This window comes from Arabidopsis lyrata, assembly GCF_000004255.2.
Source record: "Arabidopsis lyrata subsp. lyrata unplaced genomic scaffold ARALYscaffold_3, whole genome shotgun sequence".
NCBI classification, from domain to species: domain Eukaryota; kingdom Viridiplantae; phylum Streptophyta; class Magnoliopsida; order Brassicales; family Brassicaceae; genus Arabidopsis; species Arabidopsis lyrata.
The window spans coordinates 13811422-13833848 of record NW_003302553.1 but is presented as its reverse complement, the minus strand read 5'-3'; the positions used below and the strand labels follow the sequence as shown (position 1 = coordinate 13833848).

At 35.5% G+C, this 22427-nt stretch overlaps 4 protein-coding genes and 1 long non-coding RNA gene across 6 annotated transcripts; 2 read left to right on the top strand and 3 right to left on the bottom strand.

Moving 5' to 3' along the window:
• Positions 1-202: 202 nt before the first annotated feature.
• Positions 203-2138, bottom strand: LOC9321861 (GDSL esterase/lipase At4g10955). Its single transcript, XM_002883639.2, has 3 exons — positions 1998-2138; positions 1546-1653; positions 203-1395 (listed from the first exon to the last, which is right to left on the bottom strand). The coding sequence occupies exons 2-3, from the start codon at positions 1605-1607 to the stop codon at positions 381-383; spliced, it is 1077 nt and encodes a 358-aa protein (XP_002883685.1). The 5' UTR covers positions 1608-1653; positions 1998-2138; the 3' UTR covers positions 203-380.
• Positions 2139-3154: 1016 nt separating this feature from the next.
• Positions 3155-5900, top strand: LOC110229751. The gene is made up of 4 exons (XR_002333137.1): positions 3155-3405; positions 3695-3781; positions 3921-4257; positions 5668-5900. It is a non-coding gene; the product is annotated as an uncharacterized LOC110229751 (long non-coding RNA).
• A 3493-nt stretch (positions 5901-9393) lies between these two features.
• LOC9319752 lies at positions 9394-12608 on the top strand. Its single transcript, XM_002885748.2, has 2 exons — positions 9394-9745; positions 10083-12608. Exon 2 carries the CDS (start codon positions 10201-10203, stop codon positions 12301-12303), a length of 2103 nt encoding a protein of 700 aa, XP_002885794.1. The 5' UTR covers positions 9394-9745; positions 10083-10200; the 3' UTR covers positions 12304-12608.
• A 587-nt stretch (positions 12609-13195) lies between these two features.
• On the bottom strand, positions 13196-15983 carry LOC9319751 (protection of telomeres protein 1a). 2 transcript variants are annotated; one of them, XM_021031129.1, is made up of 10 exons: positions 15803-15983; positions 15440-15576; positions 15168-15360; positions 14871-14971; positions 14657-14736; positions 14284-14550; positions 14102-14178; positions 13917-13975; positions 13673-13832; positions 13196-13594 (listed from the first exon to the last, which is right to left on the bottom strand). In XM_021031129.1, the coding sequence occupies exons 1-10, from the start codon at positions 15927-15929 to the stop codon at positions 13566-13568; spliced, it is 1230 nt and encodes a 409-aa protein (XP_020886788.1). In that variant the 5' UTR covers positions 15930-15983; the 3' UTR covers positions 13196-13565. The 2 variants fall into 2 exon arrangements, with proteins under 2 accessions (XP_020886788.1, XP_020886787.1); XM_021031128.1 differs by having other exon boundaries at positions 13677-13832.
• An 831-nt stretch (positions 15984-16814) lies between these two features.
• On the bottom strand, positions 16815-18868 carry LOC9319750 (cytochrome P450 705A5). Its single transcript, XM_021031130.1, is given in 3 exon segments — positions 16815-17533; positions 17615-18000; positions 18003-18868. Coding segments are annotated over 3 exon segments (1314 nt in total). The 5' UTR covers positions 18313-18868; the 3' UTR covers positions 16815-16915.
• Positions 18869-22427: the final 3559 nt, after the last annotated feature.

Sequence of the window (22427 nt, the reverse complement as noted above, 5' to 3'; positions counted from 1 at the left end):
ACTAAAGTTATAAATTAAATTCTCTTACAGGAACTCTTAAGATGAGAGGTGGCCCTGCAAAAATTACAAGAACTCTTTAGTTACTCCATGGACATCAAAACAGTGCTACAAAGATTAAAAGATTGGTAAGATATATTGTCTATGCAAAGGTATTACAAAAGTTTTCATATAATATTTTGACATCAAAATAGTGCTACAAAGATTTTCTTAAACTTTCTCACGCATGCAACAACTTCTTGGCCCCTTGATCTTATTGTGAAAGTAAATATCATTAATACAAACTATTACATAGTTAAAAGAATCATTTTCTTAATTTGTCAACAAACAAATGTATGAACAAGCCAAATCTTAGTAATGAGAAAAAAGCAAAAGAATGAGAGCTATTTGTACATGTAAATGTGGGAAACCAAATCTTGGTCATCTCTCCACCATTGGTGTATTCCATGAGCGTCCTTGTAATCTTCGGAATTGGTCTTGTTTACTATAAGATTTGCAGATGGGATGACATGAACCGGCTCTTCTACTTCCACTGCATTGCTCACTCCCATAACATCCATTAGCAAACCTCCCAAGGAATGCTGCATCGCCATCCTCTCTACAATTCCGGCTCCATACCCGATCTGTTCCATTGTTCCCCGGTGCTCGAAAAATCCGATATACTCTGAACATAGATGGTCCCCTGGATTTACATGTATGTTAGGGAGCCACAAAGATAGTGCCTCTAGCGGATCTTCAGTCAAGTTTTGTAGTTGCAGTTGCTGTTGCTGCGGCTGCTGTGTTTGTTTAAGAGTTCTGGAGAGCGCTAGTCCTGCTGTGATGAGGCTCCCCGCGAATCTAATCCCGTGCCTAACCCGTTCGTTTGCTATCCTCTCGATCGGGGGAGACACATATGGAGGGTTAAACAACAAAGATTTGATATAAATTCCAGTCTTTGCGATTGTTTTGCCAGCGAGGAGCGCCATAGCTGCACCCAGGGAATGCCCTGTTAGCCAAAAGCTTGAAGCCCCAACAGAATCAGCCATACTTCTCACAGCTTGCATAGCAATCTCAAAACGGGATGTTCGGTGAAGCCCATTCCGGATAATATGGATATCCAACTCGATATCACGGGTTATCGAATCCGCTTTAGTCAAAGTCCCTCTAAACGCTATAACATACCGCGGAACTCCAGAATCCACAACATCTGGCTGTAACGATTTGTATTCATAAATACCGCCAAAGATTGAGAAATCAGCATCGTCTTTAAGGTGCCGGATCAATTTAAAGTTGAAGGATTCCCACCATGGAGGTGCAAGAGCTTCAGAACCTTCACGATTAAGCTGACGATCACGCTCTACTATATATATTCCTTGAACCAAACAAGCTGCTACACAACGCTGGTGATCTTCATTTGCCCTGTTAAAAAAACAAAAAAGACAAATTTCAAGAACCCATTTGATAAGTCTAACCACATGTTTGATCTTGAATTCAACTTTCATACACAAAAAACGAATGTTACATTCTAAGATTAAATCCTAAACCAAATGGTTAACAGTCCAAACATACCAATCAACAGTTGTGAGATGTGAAGGTCCACACAAGTTAAACTCTTCTCTATCAGAAGCCATTTCTCTGTCTCTTTCCAAGCTGGTTTTCAATAATTTCCTCCTCTAACTGCAATGTCACAGAAATTCACAAATTCAATAATCCGACTTTCAATTTTCGAATCTGAATTGAAGGAAAGTGTCAAAATTTGGGATTAAATTTTATATTAACATTCAATAATTACTGTTTTATCTCTGTAATTTAGTGATGATCGTTCCCAAAACACAAAAGGTAATCATATCGAACACTGAAATCTAACAAATAATTTGAAGAAAAGTCAACGTATTGAATCATCTAAACAGAAACTCCTAGAGAGATCTTATTTAGTTCCCGAATCGAAGTATCACGAAGACATTGGGATTAGAGATTGAAGGAAGCAATTGAGCAGACATATTGAAAGAAGAAATTAATACCTAAAACCGGAGTTGAAGCAACATGAATGTTCTGGTCTATAATGTCTCTGCAAAATTTTGTCCGTGATCGGTCTTCCTTGTAAGGAAGAAACAGCGAATAAATATGTTAGAGAGAGAGAATAATTCTGTCGGATTGTTCTAAAAACGCTGTCGTTTTGTCCTAAGCAAAACATTTCGTAAAAGCGTTTTTTTTTTTTGTCGGCAAGCGCTTAGCATTATTTATTTATGTGCCGAGTTTGGGTTTTTGGGAAAAGAAGAGGAAGAATTTTACAGACAATCCCAAACTTATTTAGCAAAAATTTGATCAAACTATTTTATCTCCGTTGTTAGTCGATAATTTTAGCTCGTTATTACTGATTAACGAAACTAAAATGACTTGATAAACGTAAAATTTGAAGAATTAGTTATCTAATGGAATAGATGAAGATATTTTTGGCCAAAAACAGGTAAATTATAGTTTTTTTATGACATTTTTTTTTTTTATCAAAATGTATGAGCGAGATGTTCAAAATCAAAATTTTCCTCCAAAAATAATTTCTCTTATCGTTTGTTGTTATATAGGTGCTGTTTTTAAGATATGAGTATGTGTTTCAAAGATTGGTTTTACTGCTTATGGCAATTGTTGTGTGTTTGTGATGTCTTTGCTTTTCTTATTTAAGACAATACTAGATCCTTACGTGCTGGTTGAAATTGCTTAAATCAGTTTTTTACATCGTTTTTTTGTAATATATTATATACTCTTTTGGGTTTGTTAGTATTCGAATAGGATATATATAGTAGATGGAGTATATTTGTTTGTTAATTTTAAAAATGTTGCGATGTTTTATTTCGAACGTTTATATGTGTTTTATGGGATAACCAAAAATTGTTTTACTTAACAAAAGAGAATTTGTATATTTTCATAAGGAATATGTGTAATAGGGGAAACTATAGTGCCCTATTGTAATAAACTAAAAATGTAATAATTGTATAATAACATTATGTTGAATTCACATTAGTGTTTATTTAATTTTAGTATAAATTTTGAAAGCCATGGAAAAAATATGTTAGTTGACAGGCCACACTTCTTATTACGAAGAACACTCAAATGGGCTTAATGACATATTCATATAGGCTCATTATTAACAGTCCTGAATCCATTTAGTATTTTTGTTTGTTTAATTCGTTATTTATCTTAATACATGTTATTAATGTAATATTTGGATTATGCCAAAAAAAAATGTAATATTTGGACAGATATTTTTTGTTAGGAATTTCGTTTTCTTTATTTCCCCAAAAAAAAATGCACCGAACAAAACGATGAACATCTCTCGAATTCCAGAAGCATTTGCGAGATTTCTCATAGAAAAATCAGTACTTTGTCTCCTTTCATACTTCTACTTGTTCAATTCTTGAATCATGTGTATAGGTAAGCCTTATATTGAATCAGATTTATAGTTTTACAGATTTTGTATATATCGATTGAATTTGCAATCTTTGAAATATTCAGTTTTAATAGTATAAATTCGCCACGGATTCGCAAGTAAGAGGATCTTATATGTGTAATTATTCTCAATAAGCTATTTTAAAATTTAGGTATTTTCTTAAGTTGAACCGTTAATCTCGAGTATACAGAGCACTATTTTGTTTGAAATTTACGTAATTGAGTAGATTTTGTACTAACTGTAATCTGATTTGTTTTTTTTTTGTCTATTCAGGTGATATATGAGTTACGATTAAATGAAGACTATGGAGGATAATATGTGATTTTGTCATTGTAGTTTTCTGAAATTAAGCTGTTAAAGGTTAGTGAGATGTCAACTTTTAAAGTTTTGTTTTATAGATTTGCTGATTTAGATACTCTTTTTGAGCTAATGTTAAGAGACTATATATATATAGCACATTGATTTACTCTATGAAAACTTCTGTGTATATGTTGTTCAGATGAAGGCTGTTTTGGGAGTCACATGAGCCTTTGGAAGAGCTGCAAAGATTTTGTCATCGTAGCTATTTTGGAATCTTTATTTTTCAGGTTAGTGAGATCTCAATTTATATAAAAGCTTTCGTTTCTTACATTTACTACTGTTTCTTACTACACGATCTAGTAGATAATATATATAACATAGTTTTGGTTTTGTTTCATAAGTATTTTAAAAGTTTAAATTGTTTATAACAAAATTAAATGTTTTAAGGTGGAGGTTCCTTTGCAAGTATGATTTGAATATGGAGAAGGGAAGAGAAATGTTGGCATTGGAGATATCCAGAAAAATAAGAGTAACAGGTTAGTGTTTATATTCGTAATAGCCTTAGCATGTTAAATTGATAGTAGTATATAATAGATGAAAACTACTTTACGTTTTGAAAAGTTGTTTGATATTAAGTTTTTACGTTTTGAAAAGTTGTTTGATATTAAGTTTTAACCTTTACTGCTACTGAGCCTGAAAAAGTTGACATAATATTACTTAAGCAAACCTGTTACTTTGGTTATACAAAGTAATTCTGTTTTTTATATAAGGTATGAAGTTCTGTATAAAAGAAATGAGTACACTATCAACTTTATTCTTGAAGTTGATAAGTTTATTGAATGTAGGCAAGAAAAAGAAAAAACGTTGCTTTTCTTCAAATATCTAATTTGAAAAACTCTGTTCTTCTGAAAAACATGGTCGGTCCCTGTAAATCATAAAGCAAAAAAAATAATGTTAGTAAAAATCAATTGTAAATAACCAAAATTAGATGACAGAGGTAATATTTAATGATACTTCTATCCTTCTGAGCTAAACCGCATATCTTTAAAGGTTTTGAAACACTTCTTTGAATACCACATTCATCGTCTGATTTTGTGGTTTCCCTGCTTTGTTCACATAGAACACTTTTAATCCTTTCTTAGAATTAACTCTCGAGACTGCAACATAGAGCAGTTCATGTGAAAAACATGGCCTAGGTAGATAAAGGCCAACGTTAAACAAAGGTTATTAGAGACATATAGGTGTATAGGTGTAGTAAGCAAAACAATAATACTTTTTGAAAAGTTAGACGTTAGCAAGTGAATAATACTTACAGAAACATTAGCAAGAGTCATGTCCATTGTCTCTCCTGTGTATTGAGTATATCGAGTCAAGGAGTGAACGATTTTCACTTAGATTTTCCAACATGTTTTGAAAGGTTTCACGTTAGCAAGTTCAGTGATAAGAAGATTAGCATCCATTTTTTAAAACAATAAAATAAGATGAAATTGAAGTAAAGCTTTGAATGATTGTGAGTTCTGAGAGGTGTAATCGAGTTTACTATATATATACTATTAGTCGATACAGCTCTCGTTTTTAGGGTTTATCCTTGTAAACATGAAAATATATTTGCGTATTAGAATTTAAAACAATCTGTAATCGAATATGCTTGATTTGATAGGATTAGATTATTTCGTAATTTTCAAATTAGGTAAATATAATAACTGAGATTAGATCATATTGAAAACAGTTATATCGCAATTGGATTTGTTCCTTATATTACGTGATTTTTTTTGCATCTTTCTTAAAATCAGTGGAGCGAATATATATTGATTTATTTATTTATGTTGCTTGCCTAATCTGCGATTATTATGATAGAATTAAGTGATTAGATATGTTAGTTATATAGATTATAGAAATCTCTTGAAATCTGAACTAATATTTTTGGCAATTATTTTCTGTAACAGATACAGAGAATATGGAGTGAAATAATTCCGTTTAAACATTTATCGACAGGGAAACAGGTCGAATTAAGGATCCGAGTCAATGACTGTATCAGGCTGCATAGGATCCGCGTGTTTATCCGAAATAATAACCCAGGATCCGCTTTCTGTAACTCATTAAATTGTCTTATTTAACCTTAAACAAAATTTTTAATTTACTCTTTGAATGCAAAAAAGCCAATGGCATTCCCTCGTAATTTTTTACACTTTATAAGGTTTATTATTAGGGAATGCTTCGCAATTAATAGTATAGATTGGTTTGTTTGATGTCAAGAGTGAATGACCAAATTTGATTTTTGTGAGTTACTTGATAAGTTATTTTATCTATATATTTTTATAATTTTCTTTGGCTCTGTCCCATAATCTTTTCCGGTGCCTTGAGCCAACCGTTAATAATAAAAATTTTTAAAGACATAAATCATTCTCCCAAAGTAGAGTTGAACTAGTGACCTTGAGTTATTACTTTCAATTTCTCATTTAACTACCTTCCACTTGGTAAATAATATTTTTATAGTCACGATTCACAAAAACAACTTTTTTTTTTTGTCAGCCATTTGATTTTATTGATAAAACCCAAAAGGACAGATTACAAAAGGTCCAATACAAAGGAGTACAAACGAAATAACAGCCTAAGCCCAAAACTAAATTATATTTTAATAAAAGATAAATATTAATGCGAATATGATTTAGATATGTTGACACGTGTGGAAGACGTGTTCTTCCCAAAGCCACGCGGCAAGACGTCGAGCACCACTGTCAATTTCGCCGGACACTGCTGAAATTCCGACTAGCCACCATTGATCAGCCTTGGAGCGATGAGAATCCTCCTCCCTTCTGCCGATCTCAAATCCAAGCCAAAAGCATCGAAAATCTTCCGGACTGACTAAAAGAAACCGCTTCCAAATTCTCCGAGCAACACCAACTCTGGGGAAGCTCCTAGTCACGAAAACAACTTTAGTCTAGTCATTGAATTTCTACTTCTTTTTTTGTATCCTAGTTGGAGCTTTGGAGGCCGAGCTAGTCATGGGCCAAACAGGCCAAACATTGCGGTCTTGTTAAAAATTATCTATTTTTCGGCCGTAAAATTACCAAAACGTCTGTTTAGTGTAAGTTGTTATGGCTTGTACAAGGGAAGATGATGGAAGTGGTTCGAATACCATGTTAAACAAATTCTTCTATTATCTTCTACACACACACTATTAGTGCCCATATTTTTTTTGGGTTTGTGGCTTTCATTCACTACAAAAAAATGTGTGTTTTACATCATTTTTTTTCTAATTTTATATCAGTTATAAATGATGCAAAAAAAAATAACATCACTTAAAAAAGTGACTCCAAAAGTGGTGATGCAAATATTTTGTATCAATTCTTTGTAAATCGATGTTAACATATATCAATTATAAAAAATGATGTTAAACTTTGTATCAATTAATATGAATGATGTTAATATTTGTAACGGTTATACTAATTGATGCCAATAATCATATTTCTATCACTTGTATCAATTGATGTCAAATTAGTATCAATTTTCATAACTGATTTAAAAAATTTGTCATTTGAATTAATTAATTTGACAATAATTAATTTAAAATGTTGTAATTTATTATTAATTTTTCAATAAATACGTAAAATGAAATATAAATTGGAAATCATTATATCATTTTATTATAATTATAATAGTACAACCAATGATAAAAAATTACAAACTAAAACATATAACTACAAAAATCTAAAGCAAAAGTATGATTAAAAGTGTAGACACAAATAATAACTAGGTAATGCTTAGCGGCAAGCCTTCTGTCATTGAGGTGGTGGTTTTCTTTGTTTGATAGGCTTCTATAGATGAATGTATGTTTTGTTCGTTTCAACTTCGTCTGCCATAGTTTAAATCCTGCAAGAAAAAAAAAGATAAATAATTTAAATCTTATGACTTATAAGAACTTGTTCCAATGCTTTGAAATAAACCAAGCTTGGGGATATATTTAATGTACTATCTTATATCATTTAGAAACTGAAATTTATAAAACCAATATGTATAATTTAGGATTCTATAGGAAAAATCAATGAACGAGTAAGAAATTAGTACATGAGAAGTGACAAAATTACAGAGAAGCAAACATGAGATTTGAAAATAGAAAGAGTTAGAAAGAGAAAAACACAAATATAAAGAAAAAACCATGAACTTATCTAATCGAATCGGCAAGATTGAGAGGTGTTTAAACTTCATGTAGTTAATGGTAAACCTTATTGTTCATCAATGGTGGATTTGAGTATAGAAAGAATGAGAGCGAGAGAGAAAACGAAAACAAGGTAAGTTGATCTTTAGAAAAAATCATGATTTTTTTTTTTAATTAGAGTAAACAGTTGTAGAATAATGTTTATAGAACGTGATTAGAGGGAGAGATATATATGTCATCAATTGGATAAATGATTTAAGTACTTGCATAATGAAATAAATGTTACAGAAGCAAGTTTAACGATTACTGTAGCAACTTTTGATTTCCTTCATGAGCTTATGTTTTTGGAAGTTTTGAAACTATTGTGTTTCATTATGGATGTTTTAGGTTATTATTTAGTTTAAAATTGTCGATTTATAAGACAGACAAGATAACTCGTTGGGTCTCGACCATTGCATTCACGTTATACGCTTAAAATGCTAAGACATATGTACAAAGCTCATCTCCAAACCGTGAAAGAGTACAGACAAGCGAAGAAAAATGGATCTCTTATTTGTCTAATTCTCCACAAGTGTACATTCTTGAATCTAACCCAAGCCTTTATTCTTTCATCGGATGAAAGTTTGTTATAATTAGTTAGTCATGTATTGCATGCAAATCGCGACGATATATACGATACAATTCTACCTGAAACATCTTTTTTTCTGATTTGTTCCCCACTTTTGGAGAAAGAGGAAATGAGGTCTAAAGACATTTTGGTTGTGTCGCCAAAATAAGATGCATGTTTCGACTTGCAGTTAGTTTCGGAATAGGCGCAACCACGTACGAACTGTGTCTATTGACATACTATTCCCATAACAATATATATCTTCAATGACAAAAAACCAACCATAACTTGTTACAATTACACATCCTTGATTCCTTTCACAACCGTGACATAAATAAATTGTTATTAGTTTATAATTACTGGGAACTGAGGAAAAGTGATAGATGTAGGCATGTAGCCCATAATTATTAGAAAGTAGAAAAAACAAGTACTAAATTTTTTTTAATAGGTGTGAAAATTCTTAAATGAATCTTCATGAGTCATATTGAGTTCTATTAGCTGGATGGTGTTTATATATATTATAGTTTTGTTTATCAATTATTAAAGTTGAATTTTTCTATACCTTTATGAAACTATTATTTTAACCCATAGTTATATAATTTAAAACATTCATATAACTTTGAGACTCAAACTTTTTAACCCATAGTTATATAATTTAAAACATTCATATAACTTTGAGACTCAAACTTTTTAGATAACTCTACTACATTCAAAATAAATAACTGGTTGTGGTTGTTTTAAAAGTTAAATTATTAAATAATGACAAAAGGGATAAATGCCAACTTGCATCAAATTATCACATTAAAACATTTTAACAAAAAATTATATAAAAAAAAATTAAATAAATATGCGCATTCCTCATTACGGTGCACGATAGCATAGATCAGAGTCGAGAGAGCCACTATTAACAAATTAGCACCGTTTACTTTCACTCGAAAATATTTTACTTAAAAACCAAAAAAAAAAAAAAAACCAAATTTTTATTTATCCTTCATTTTTCCGAAATTCTCGATCGCCGATTCGACGGTGTTTTCCGGCGATTCATTCTCGATGCGAGAATCGCCGATTACCTGAAAATAAAACTTTCACTGAAACCATAAACCCTAAAGTTACTGTAGTTATTAGCTCTTCTTGATTCCAAATCTTGCTTAAAGATTCGTGCTTTTTCGCTACTTCGATTGGATCTGCTTAATCTCTGGAGGAAGAAGTTTCAGAGATCTATTTCGAAGCTTTGTTTGTAATTTTCCCCAATTTATCAGTAAGATCGCTAACTCTATTCTCTGTCTTTTTCTCATTTCGTGAATTTTTAGGTTTTAGAAAAATTAAGCTACTTTTTACTTCACATATACTTAATTATCCAAATCTAGTTGATTAATTGTGTAATTCACTATGTTATGGTGATATAAAGATGTAAAGTTTGTAACTTTGTCTTAAAAAACGGAACTTGGAGATTCTAGATCTCGAATTTAAGGATGGTTGTAGTAAGTTAGTAAGTTCGGTTTTGTTTGAGTAAAAGCTGGTCTGAAAATGTTGTATGTGTGGTTGGTTAGGTATTGGTTTTGATTTATGTTATTCTTGTGAATGTTGTTTTGCAGATAATGATGATCTTTTGGTTCTTGAATATGGAATGTGTTTCGGGTTTTAGCTTGCGAGAACGGTGTTAGTTTCCATTTGTAGAGCTGCTGCGTTGTTGTTATATATTGGGTTGGTTACATGGAAGCTTACAGAGAGGAAGCTCTCAGAGTGAAACAAATCGCTGAGAGGAGATTTGCGGAGAAAGATTTCACGAGCGCTAGGAGTTATGCGTTGAAAGCAAAGTCTTTGTTTCCTGATTTGGAAGGTGTGTCTCAGATGGTTGCTACGTTTGAAGTTTATTTAGCTTCTCAGACTAGAAGTGGTGGTCAGATTGATTATTACGCGGTACTTGGACTGAAACCGTCGGCTGGGAAACGAGAAGTGAAGAAGCAGTACAAAAAGATGGCTGTATTGCTTCATCCTGATAAGAACAAATGCATTGGAGCTGATGGTGCATTTCATCTCATATCTGAAGCCTGGAGTTTCTTGTCTAATGAGTTTAATAAAAGCACTTTTTATTACAAAAGAAAGAAGCATATCGACTCCACGGTGGTTCAGAAGCACAGCACAGAGTATATGCCTGGGACAGGGACTGCGGTATATGATCGGTTTCCACCATCTTCGGAAAGGCTTGATACTTTCTGGACTGTATGCACATCTTGCAAAGTTCAGTATGAGTACTTGAGGAAGTATGTGAATAAGAGGCTTTCGTGTAAGAACTGTCGTGGAGCATTTATTGCTGTAGAAACTGGTCCAGCTCCTGTTAGTGCACCATTTCATTACACGCCCCCATCTCATGCGCCTCCGTCTCATGCGCCTCCATCTCATGCGCCTCCGAGTAATGGCTATGGCGCACATGGTTATGATGCTATGTCACGCATGCCCACCAATTCCACGTATTTCTTAGGGCACTATCCTGGGCAAGGACATGGATATGATTATGGTACGAATGGTTCATATGAATGGAGCTCGTACGCTGGAACAACCTCCCCAGGGAATCTGGATTTGAAGCGTGTGTCCTCAGTGTCCAATGGGTATCCTTATAAGCACAGCAACTCAGTAGTCAGCGCGGGAATAAATAAAGTCAAAGATGGTTCTAATGGGACATGCTCGAAGAAAAGCACACATGGAGGTCTGATATATCCTAATCCGCCCAGCATGTCTGCTCACGCGACTGTTAAGGTCGGCAGACCTGGGAAGAAAAGCAAAGTGTTTATGGAAGCTGCTGCTAATGGATTTGTTGAGAACCCTCTGAAATCTGTTTCAGTATCAAAGACAACGAATGCGGATGCCAAAATGGAACAGGATTACAAACTTCATCTCCAAAGTTCAACTAGACGTTGGTCTGCTGCTTCAGTATTGGATACACGGACACCTTTAATTCAAAAGGCCAGAACAGATATCAAGCAAAGATTGGAGATCATGAGATTGGCTTCAGAGGCAGCAGCGGCTGCAGAGGATGCGACACCACTTGATGAAAAAACTGTTATCTCCTGTAAGTTGGGAGATGTAACGGGACGCAAAACTAACGGGCCAATAACAGTTCCAGACTCTGATTTCCATGACTTTGATAAAAACAGATCAGAGGAATCCTTTGAGCCAAGGCAAATATGGGCAATTTATGATGAAGATGATGGTATGCCACGCCTATATTGTGTGGTTAGGGAAGTACTCTCGGTTCAACCCTTTAAGATTGACATTGCTTACTTAAGCTCCAAAACCGATATCGAGTTTGGGTCAATGAAATGGGTACAATACGGGTTTACAAAGTCGTGTGGACATTTCAGGATACGAAACTCTGACATAGTTGATCAAGTTAACATCTTTTCGCATCTTTTGAAAGGGAAGAAGACAGGGAGAGGTGGTTGTGTTCGAATCTTCCCCACAACTGGGGAGATTTGGGCTGTCTACAAGAACTGGTCACTGAACTGGGATGGATCAACACCGGACGAAGTGAGGCACCAATATGAAATGGTGGAGATTCTTGATGAGTATACTGAACAGTATGGTGTGTGTGTTGCCCCACTTGTTAAACTAGAGGGTTACAAAACCGTATATCACAGGAGCACGAGGGAGGAAAGTAAGAAGTGGATACCAAGGTGTGAGATGTTGCGGTTTTCGCATCAAGTGCCGTCTTGGTTTCTTAAAGACGCAACCAGCGGCTTTCCCGGAAACTGTTGGGACTTAGATCCAGCTGCAATCCCCGAGGAGCTGCTTCACATCGGAGCAGGAACCAATTGATTTCAGTGACCCTGTAAGAGAAAGAGGGTTTCAGATTAAGACCAAGTGTAAGAGTTGTTGTATCAGCGAAGATTATGGAGTTTTATGAAGGACTGTTGACACGCAAAACCATTATGTTTGGTCACTGAAGCTGTTGTATTAGGCAATGTTCAACGAGTAAGCAAAGCATAGATTGACTTTTGTTTGCTCTGTTGTTTCTTTTCTTTCTTTTTTTCAACTCTGCATTCGTTTCTTTGTTGACCTTAGTGATGACAGAATTTTTACGAGTAGAGTTATAAATGTAGCAATTATCTTTCTACTTTTTACCGCTTTTTGTTTAGTTATGGAATTTGCAATTTAGTGAAACATACCACAGGTCGAAACCATTTTAAAACTTTGAACAAAGTATGGTAGTTCCTCAATGCATGAAAATGTATATCTTATGCGACATTTATGTAAAAGTTCGAAAAGGGAAAATGTATTTGCTGCGCGTGTTCGACGCTGAGCCACACAATGCTTACTGCTGGATCAGCAGCCCGGTCAATAGTAGCCAAGGGACCTGAGGATTCGAGAAGTAGTGAAGAGAATAATAGCAGCATTTCAGATGATGAAAATCATTAAGGATATGATGAAGTTTCGAGTTCGGAACACGGAAACATCAGACAATGTAGAATCTCTGGTAGTAGCTCCAAAATCGTCACCTTAAATGTAAATGAATCCTCTGAGATTTGAACACTCTGGACTCTATATTTGTGGCTGTGTACAGAGGCCATCTCATGGGTGCAAATAAAACCTTCAGAACTAAGACTGAGAAAGAGACATCAGAAACCGCAAAAGAAAGCTTCGGGCAACCAACTGAGGAAGAAATGTGTAATGATTACCATTTGAGAGGTAAAGGGTTCTTCATCCATAGTTGGTTACAAGTTTGATATTTTTGTGTTCAGTTGTTGGATTTGGTTTATATCATGAAGATGTTCTTTTGGTTACAAGTTCTTAATGAAATAAAACAACACAACTACCATACTAAAGTCAGCAACATCCAACATTCTTAACATGATCTAAGCCCTAATACTAAACTTTTTAGTCTTTTAAAAACTAAAAAAGCTTAATCAAGTAGTCTAGTACCAAAGATTCTGTATAATCTGGTTTTCCACGGGTCAGCTTTGTTAGTATAGTAGGAGAGGATGCAGCACTCTATCCATGGTGGATTTCTTGGAGCCACAAAGTTCAAGCTTTCCCTTATTCCGAGCAACCAATTCCGCTTCTTCCTCAATGTCTCTGTGTCATGATACCCTAAACCCCAAAAGTACTCCTGCCAATAATACTCTAGATTAGGGTATCAGAGAAATCTGTGTTGACAGTTTAGATGCATATAGACCAAATGACGTACTTACAGCGTCTTTGTCGCATAAGAAAGCCTCTAAAGTCGCTGTTGGATCCTCCAGAGTCAACAAAACTCGGTGATGGCGATTCTCATTTGAACAAAAATCATCTACTTGCCAAGGATATGCAGTTACAACCCGAACAATGCATCTGTACTTGCATGTAACCTGTAATAACAGCGTAGGCGAGCACAGAAAAGTATTATTTAAATCTTTTCAGGGAATACAGAAAATTAGACTCATAAATGGTACCTTGGGGAATGTTATGATGTCCATAAGTGTAACAAATGGGGCACAATTCTCATCTGTCTCTGCAAGACACCAAGAATGTTAAAGAAGTCTGTCTAATGATCAAGAAAGCAAAAAGAAGTGTTGAGATTAAATCCTGCTTCTTAAGGAGAAGTTTTCTTTTAAGAGAGTGATAAGAGTATTGCAACCTGTTAATCCAGGAGGTGACGGAAAACACCAGAACGGAATGTGTCCCAATTTTGATGATATTCTCTTATTATATAGCCTAGTTTTGGGAACATAAGATAAAAAAGAAAACAAAAAAGTAAGAGATTCTCGTGGTAAGCAGAATCGGAAGTAATTAGCGAAAGAAACCTCAAGAAGTACTAACCTCATGATCTTTTCAACTAAACAATCATCTTGAGCGAGATGACGAACCTTTGTAGAGTTGGTAACTTTGATTACCCAAGATCCCTTATCAACTTCAAAGAGTAACTGGTAAAGTTCTACCCAATCACCAGGTTTAACCCGATGAAATAGATGACTGCTTAGAGAAACTCTCAAGATCGTTCCAACAGTTGGGAAGCTGAGCAATATATCTCTTGACAGTAAAGTATGAACAGAGAGACTGCTAAATGCCTTGTCTTCTTCACTTCTCCTGTTGATAGCCAACATTGTACACCAAATAGAAAAAGAGTAAGCATGCAGTGCAGTGCTAATCGATAATCCGAGAATTTCAAAAAACTTTTCCTTGAAATACTCACTTTGCCAGAATAGATGCTGGGGGTGCATCAGTTCCATCCCAAACAAAAACGGAGCTCATATCTTCATCGGCATGGAGAATCTCCATTAAAAGAAACAGCAGAAAACAGGCTAGGATCAGTCATCAAAAGATATAATTTGACCAAAAGGATAAGAAACCATCAAGTGCTATATTAAGAGAGTTACACAGTCACATGTAAGTTAAGAGTATATTACCCTGCACACCAAATCAAAGCGTTTTCCTTTCTTGATCTCTCTCAAGAATGAAAAAGTTTCTACAGAGCAGGGTTCTGTCCTGTAAGATATACTCTGCAAAGCTAAAGAAACAAAAAAATAAAAATAAAAAGCTTATGAGAATCATTCAAAGTTCTTCATTCAGTATCGATCTTAACCTATCTAAAGCCATTGAAGAGTTCTTGCGCATCATTACACCGCGGCAGACTCTAATACTGAGACTGTATAAATCCTGACATAATACACAAAGTTGAAAGCAAAACAAGCTCACATTGTTACCTCTAACAACTTCGCTACAACTAGCAAAAAATTTGCGTAGATCAGCCATCGCACTCTTGTATAGTGCTTCTTCTTCATGAAAATTCGAAGTACATTGATAACAAACAAAATCCGCACCTTCGAACAGCGCAAACGAAGAAACCCTTTTATTACAAGCAGCATTTACTCTTTTTCCACTATCAAAAGTTTGCATCTACAAAAACAAAAATCCAAACTTTACCTCCACAAAAATCAAAAGCACAAGGAAGAAAATGAAGACAGAGTCTTTGTACCTTGATGCATGTAAAGAGAATCATGTCGTCGTGGTTCTTGATTTGAGGAAGCTCTTCAAGAGTGTTACTAAATACATTCACAGTAAATCCAGGACTTGGATACGTATCATCAATTATCCTTAGCGTACAAATCCAATCTAAAATTGTAAAAAAAGTTTCCAACTTTCAGATTTTCGAATCAATCCCACACAAAAGTAAAAACTTTTAGGGTTTTCACAAGACAAATCCACTTAGATTCAATAATTGATAAGTGACAACAGTAGATTATAGATTCAAGCAAAATTCTCTGTATTTGATTGACGAAGACACGAAAATTTGTGGGGAAAAAAAAAGAAGAAGAAGAAATTTGTGGGTTTGGATTACCATTGTTGCGACATTGTTTTGGTTCTCTTTGTTCAAGAACGATACCAATGAGACTAACTTGTTGGTTGATGAGATTAATGGCGTCTTTGATTTTGATAAGCTTGGGACTGTCTCTCTTCCTCGCCATCTTCTTCCCCCAAACACATCTCCCGCTGTTTTACAATGTTTTTAGTTATATACTGATGTTAAATAATTAGAGTGGTTCTATGGGAAAATGACCATTTAATTTCTTAACCTTTTCAATTTGGTTAGATCCAGTACTAAACGTCTACTATCATTAGTTCCAGTACCTTGTCTACTGTATTCGGATTAGTTCCGGTTCGGTTTTGGTTCTAGGATTTAGGATCAGTTCGGATATTTTAAAATTTTGGTTCGGTTTCGGTTTTTTCGGTTTGAAAGTTAAGTATTTATTCGGTTATTTTGTTTCGGATCTTTTAGTTATTTTCGGGTATTTTTTGGTAATTATATATATTTTTCGGATATTTTTTATTATTCGTTCTAAAAATAACTAATATTTTCGATATATAATTATATTTCGGATATTTTCGGGTATCCGAAATACTTTTGTCCGATATTGGTTTGGTTCCGATTCTTTCGGTTTTAGAAATTTAGAATCCATTCTGGTATTTTCAAATTTCGGTTCGTTTTTTTTTTGCTTCGGTTCCGGATCGGTACTTTCGTTTCGATTAGTTGCCCAGGCCACATATTGTCTATTCTCCGATACAGGACAACTTTGATAACAGTCACAAAGACCATTGGCAAAAGAACCAAAATTTTAGAATGTTCTTATGTATTTGTATTAAAACGACACATTTGTGGCATTGATGTAAAAGGTGAAGAAACAAAGGTGAAATAGTTGTATACAAAGTTTCTTGAAAATACTAAGATTTTGTGTAAAACAAAGAAAAATAATAACTTAGATAAGCTTAGATATAATGCATTAATCTTCAGTTTTTTCGCATATGAATATTACACTTTCAAATATAACAAACATAAAAGTTTGAAAATGTAATCGAACGTCTTTAAAGATATATAGAACAGAAGAAAGCAGCCTTATGAATGTTTTCGATATGAGTGTCAAGAACTTGGTATATATGGAGATTAGAAGTAAGATTAATAAAAAGGTTGGCTTCGAGGAACTGGTGTGCACTTAAGCGGATGAACCATGCTTAGGTTCATTCCTTCATAAGTCTCTTCCATGTTGACCTTATCTCCTTTGATTTTCCAGTCAAAGTACTGTACCATCACTCCAATTGCGGTTCCTACAAATATATAAGCTAGATTACCTCCAGGACATCCTCTCCTACCGCCGCCAAAAGGAAGGTACTTAAACGCTTGCTCTTTCTCCTCATCTTTCCCACTTGAAGAACTTAGAAACCTCTCCGGCTTAAACTCGTCAGGATCTTCCCAAGAATCAGGATCTCTCATCACAGCATAAGCATTAATAACGAGTGTTGTCTTCTCCGGTATGTAAAACCCTTTGATCTCGCATCTTTCTTGGAATGTCCTTACCAAGAGAGGTCCCGGTGGATGCAATCTTAGTTCTTCTTTGACTACCGCTTGCAAGTAAGGGAGGTTCGGGAGATCCGTTTCTTGAATCAACCTTGTTTTCCCTACAACGGAATCAATTTCTTCTCTTACTCTCTCATGAACGTTACGGTTGTTAATGATCTCCGCCATTGTCCATTGTGTTGTTTGCACCGAGCTATCAGTGCCTCCAACGAAAAGCTCCTGCAGTAAAAAGACACAAAACATTTATAAGTAAATTTCATATGGATCCTCAAATGAAATCGACCTCACAGGAATATTTACCACGAAAAACGACTTGATATGATTCCTAGTGATCTTATACTCTATGTTTTCGTCTCCATAAGCTGCCAACAACACATCCATCATATCCGTACCTTGATGCTCCTCGTGTAGTTTCTCGTTGTGTTCCACAAGAATTCTCTCTAGCAGCTCATCGAATCTGTCTGAAACACCCATTATCTCCTTCTCGAATAGTGAGATCCCAAACTTCTTGATCGGCTTGCGCAATAAAGCTGCGAGGAACATCTTCTTGGTCAATGCATAAGATTCATCCACCAATCCCCTGACTTTCTCTGCCTCACCATTTTCCTCTGAAAAACTTCTTCCCATACTCATCCTGCACAAGGTGTTGTTCACAAGCTTCATTGCTTCCTTACTGATCTCAACGCCTCGGTCATTCTCGCCTTATCGAGAAGCCTGTTGTAAAACCGCATTAGCTCTTCATTACGGATACCTCGTGACCTCTCGAGTGATTGTGGTCGGAGCAGCTTAGTGGCAATTAGCTTCTTCATGAACTTCCAGTAATCTCCATAAGGAGCATTGACGATGCCAGAAGATCCAAACAGGAGGGACTCATCGATTGCAGCAACACCGCGAGAGGAGACGTTCACGTCATGGAGCTTAAAGATCTCGTAGGCCACTGAGGCTGAAGAGACGAGAATGATGGGGACACTAAAGATCCGTAGATGGAGGAGGTCCATACTTGGAGAAGAGTTTTTGAAGAGACTTGTGGGTTAGAGTAGAGAGGAGAAGGTGAAGATGACCAATGATTAGAAGAGAAGGAGGGCTTGGAGGAAGATCACAGCCTCGCGAGTCCTTTGGTTTCTTGAAGAAGATAGAGTAACACAAGAGTGAGAAATATTAGTGAAACATGATCGAGAGAGAATTTGGGAAAAACTCATATTTCTCATTAATGATTCAAGAGGTTGTTACAACGTTCATATACAACACAAGCTCACTAAACCAGAAATAACCACATGGTTAAACCCTTAATTAGATAATAAACCGAACAATTCCAGAGTCCTTAACCAATGCTATTATATACAAGTATATGTAACTATATACATGTCAATAGCCCTCCTCAAGATGAAGGTGCAAAGATGTTGCAGATTCCCATCTTGACAATGAGACTATGGAAAAGTGCAGGATGCAAAGGTTTGGTCAAAGCATCAGCAAGTTGATGTTCAGACTTGACATACATTGTCTTCAGAAAGCCACAATCAATGTATTCACGAATTTTGTAGCAATCTAAGTCCACATGCTTTGTTCTCTCATGGAACACAGAATTGTTTGCGATATGCAAAGCCGCAGTGTTATCACAATAAAGATATGCCGGTCTGGTAAAAGGAACTTTCAAATCAATCATCAACCTTGAAAGCCAAACCAATTCTTTAGAAGCCAATGCCATAGCCCTGAATTCTGATTCAGCCGAGCTACATGACACTGTGTCCTGTTTCACTGATCTCCAGGATAACAAAGATTCACCAATGAACATACAATAAGCAGTAACAGATCTTCTATCATCTGTACAAGTTCCCCAATCAGCATCCGAGAAACCTCTGAGATCAAAATTAGTGTCGGCTGGATAGAATATGCCTTGACCTACAGTACCTTTCAAGTAGCGCAACACCTTGTGAACAGCAGTGAGATGAATATCTCTAGGATCATGAGAAAACTGACACAATTTATTGACAGCAAAAGAGATATCAGGTCTTGTAATCTGCAGGTACATTAGCTTGCCCACCAATTTGCGATACTGAGTCGGATCTGTTAAAGGAACACCAACTTCTTTAGTCAACTTCACACTAGGATCCATAGGAATAGTAGATGGCTTACTGCCTAAGAATCCTGTAGTTGATAACAACTCCAATGTATATTTTCTTTGACAAAGAGAGATCCCAGCTTCTGTTCTAGCAATCTCCAATCCAAGAAAATACTTAGCCGGACCAAGATTTCTGAGCTTGAAATATGACTGCAATTCATTGATAAAATCAACCACTGCATCATCCTTATTGCTGACAATCAATATATCATCTACATAAACCAGAACTCCAAGTAGAACACCATCACTATACTTAATGAAAAGTGTGTGTTCTGCAACAGACTTATCAAAACCCATCATGACAAGGGTTGACGAAAGTTTCTTAAACCATTGTCTGGAAGCCTGTTTCAAACCATATATTGACTTGTTCAGCCTACAAACAGCTCTAGGAGGTAAAGAAATACCCTGCAAATCAGCATACCCTGGTGGAACTTTCATGTATATTTCTTCATCCAAATCTCCATTAAGAAATGCATTAGAAATATCAATTTGACTAACAGACCATCTCATCTTAGCTGCAAGAATGAATAGCAACCTGACAGAGGCTAACTTGGCAACAGGGGAAAAAGTTTCTTCATAATCTAAGCCCTCCTGTTGTGTAAACCCTTTAGCAACCAATCTGGCCTTATGTCTTTCAATACTCCCATCAGCATTATACTTGATTGTGTAAACCCATTTACAACCAATCGCTTTCTTATCAGGAGGCAAACTACAAATATTCCAAGTCTGAGTCCGTGTCATTGCTCCAATTTCATCTTTCATTGCATTACACCACACCTCAAAATCCTTAGCTTCTGAATATCTTTGGGGTAGGTTTTCATTTGTGATGATATTAATAAAAGCATGAAAAGGCTCAGATAAATTGGAATAAGAAATATAGTTTGATATAGGATGTACAATATTACTAGTAAAGTTATAACAATGAAAGTCCTGCATGTGTTTTGGGGGTTTTCTTTGTCTGCGAGACTTGGATTCAGAAGGAACCAAAGCCTCAGAAGATGTCACATCCTGATTATGGGGTGCATCAGATGATGTTTGCTCATTAAGCAATACATCGGGTATAGCAGGTTTTGGTGATAGAGGAAAGAAAAATTTTGTAGAATCCTTGATAGTGGACGATACAAAGGGATAAATTTCCTCATGAAAGATGACATGTCTTGAAACAGATACAGCGTGTGTCTCCAAATCTAATAGCTTATACCCCTTGTAACCACTAGGATAACCTAGAAAAACACAAGCCTTTGCTCTAGGATCAAATTTATGTCTAGACTTAGGAGAAGTAGAACTATAACACAAACATCCAAAGCTTTTTAAAAAGTTATAATCTGGTAGTTTGGTTGTAAGTTTCTCATAAGGAGACTGGTTATCTAAAACAGGGGTTGGTAGTCTATTGATTAGGTACACTGCTGTTAATACACAATCCCCCCAGAACTCTAAAGGAACATTGGACTGAAATAAAAGTGCTCTAGCAACATTCAAGATGTGTTGATGCTTTCTCTCTACTACAGAATTTTGTTCCGGAGTTTCAGGGCATGAGTGATATGCAATAATGCCTTTTTCAGAAAACAATGCATCAAATTTCAATTCATGTGCATTATCAGATCTAACAGACTTTATTTTCGTGTTATATTGAGTTTCAACCATGTGAACAAAGTTTGGAAAAACAAACAAGACATCAGACTTTAGTTTCATCAAGAAAATCCAAGTAGCACGACTATAATCATCTACAATGGTCAAAAAATATTTATAACCATCCCTAGTTTCAACAGAGAATGGACCCCAAGTATCAATATGAATTAATTCAAAAGGTTCATTACACATGTTCTGTCTAGAATGAAAAGGTAAGTGCTTTTGCTTAGATAAATGACAAACATGACAAGTATGCAATTGTTCTTTATTTTCCTTTAAAACTTTTAAACTCAATACATCAGAAAGTAAGTCTATTCTAGATTGAGAAGGATGTCCTAGTCTTTTATGCCATGTAATAGAATCAACAATGGCATTCACATTGACAGGAGCTATAGAAGGTATAACAGTAGTACCTTTTAAAGAAACAGAGTGATCTAATTCATTGAAATGCAAGACATATAAATTCCCAACTTCATTTCCTTTGCCAATCATCAACTCCTGTGTAAGATCCTGAATAAAGCATGCATCAGATGTAAAACTCACTTTAGTTCTTAATGTCTTTGTTAAAACACTAACACTCATCAAGTTAAACTTGAATTCTGGAATATAAAGCACATCATAGAGAGAGATAGCATCAGTCAACTTGATCAAACCTATGCCCACTATTCTAACAGTATAACCATTAGGGAGAGTAACAAAGGTTCTATCAAGTGGTCTATACTCTAGGTATAAGGCTCTATTATGTGTGACATGGTGAGTAGCACCTGAATCTAATACCCAAGCTCTAGGAGACACTGCTGGTTCTGTAGATAATGAACAAACAAGCATGTCGTAATAGGAATTTGAGTAAAGAGGTAGGAAGGTACCCGAAATCTGTGAGATTACAGGTACAGAAGTTAAAGTCGAAGCACAAGGCTGAGGAGGTGTGGGAGGTTCAACAACTGCAGAATGAAGCTTGGAACTCAGATACGAAATCATACTCTGTATTTGATCATTTGACATGTCCTCATGAGAATCTCCATGATCAACCTTCGGATCAGGATTAGACTGAATGTGTGTTGCAGCAAGATTTGTAGACCCAATGTTCTGAGGTTGCTTCCATTTTGGACCAGAACCAGGAGGGTATCCATGCAACTTGTAACACTTATCAGCTGTGTGACCAATCTTATGACAATGTGAGCATTTAGGTTTCTTAAATCCACCTTGAGCCAAGAATACTTGAGAATTATCCGGAGTAACAGAAGATGTCTGAACCTGGAAAGCAGAAGGATTGGTAAATGAAGAAGAGGAATTACCTCCAACCATCCGCTGACTTTCATCTTGGTCTAGCATGTTGTAGATCTCTGTTAAACACGGTCTTGGTTT

Coding starts and splice junctions, on each gene's coding strand:
- LOC9321861 (XM_002883639.2), bottom strand. CDS start 1,607: ATGGCTTCTGATAGAGAAGAGTTTAACTTGTGTGGACCTTCACATCTC. Junction 1,396..1,545: donor CATCTCACAACTGTTGATTG/GTATGTTTGGAC, acceptor TTTTTTTAACAG/GGCAAATGAAGATCACCAGC.
- LOC9319752 (XM_002885748.2), top strand. CDS start 10,201: ATGGAAGCTTACAGAGAGGAAGCTCTCAGAGTGAAACAAATCGCTGAG.
- LOC9319751 (XM_021031128.1), bottom strand. CDS start 15,929: ATGGCGAGGAAGAGAGACAGTCCCAAGCTTATCAAAATCAAAGACGCC. Junction 13,976..14,101: donor GTCACCTCCTGGATTAACAG/GTTGCAATACTC, acceptor GGTGTCTTGCAG/AGACAGATGAGAATTGTGCC. Junction 13,595..13,676: donor TCTTATGCGACAAAGACGCT/GTAAGTACGTCA, acceptor TATTATTGGCAG/GAGTACTTTTGGGGTTTAGG.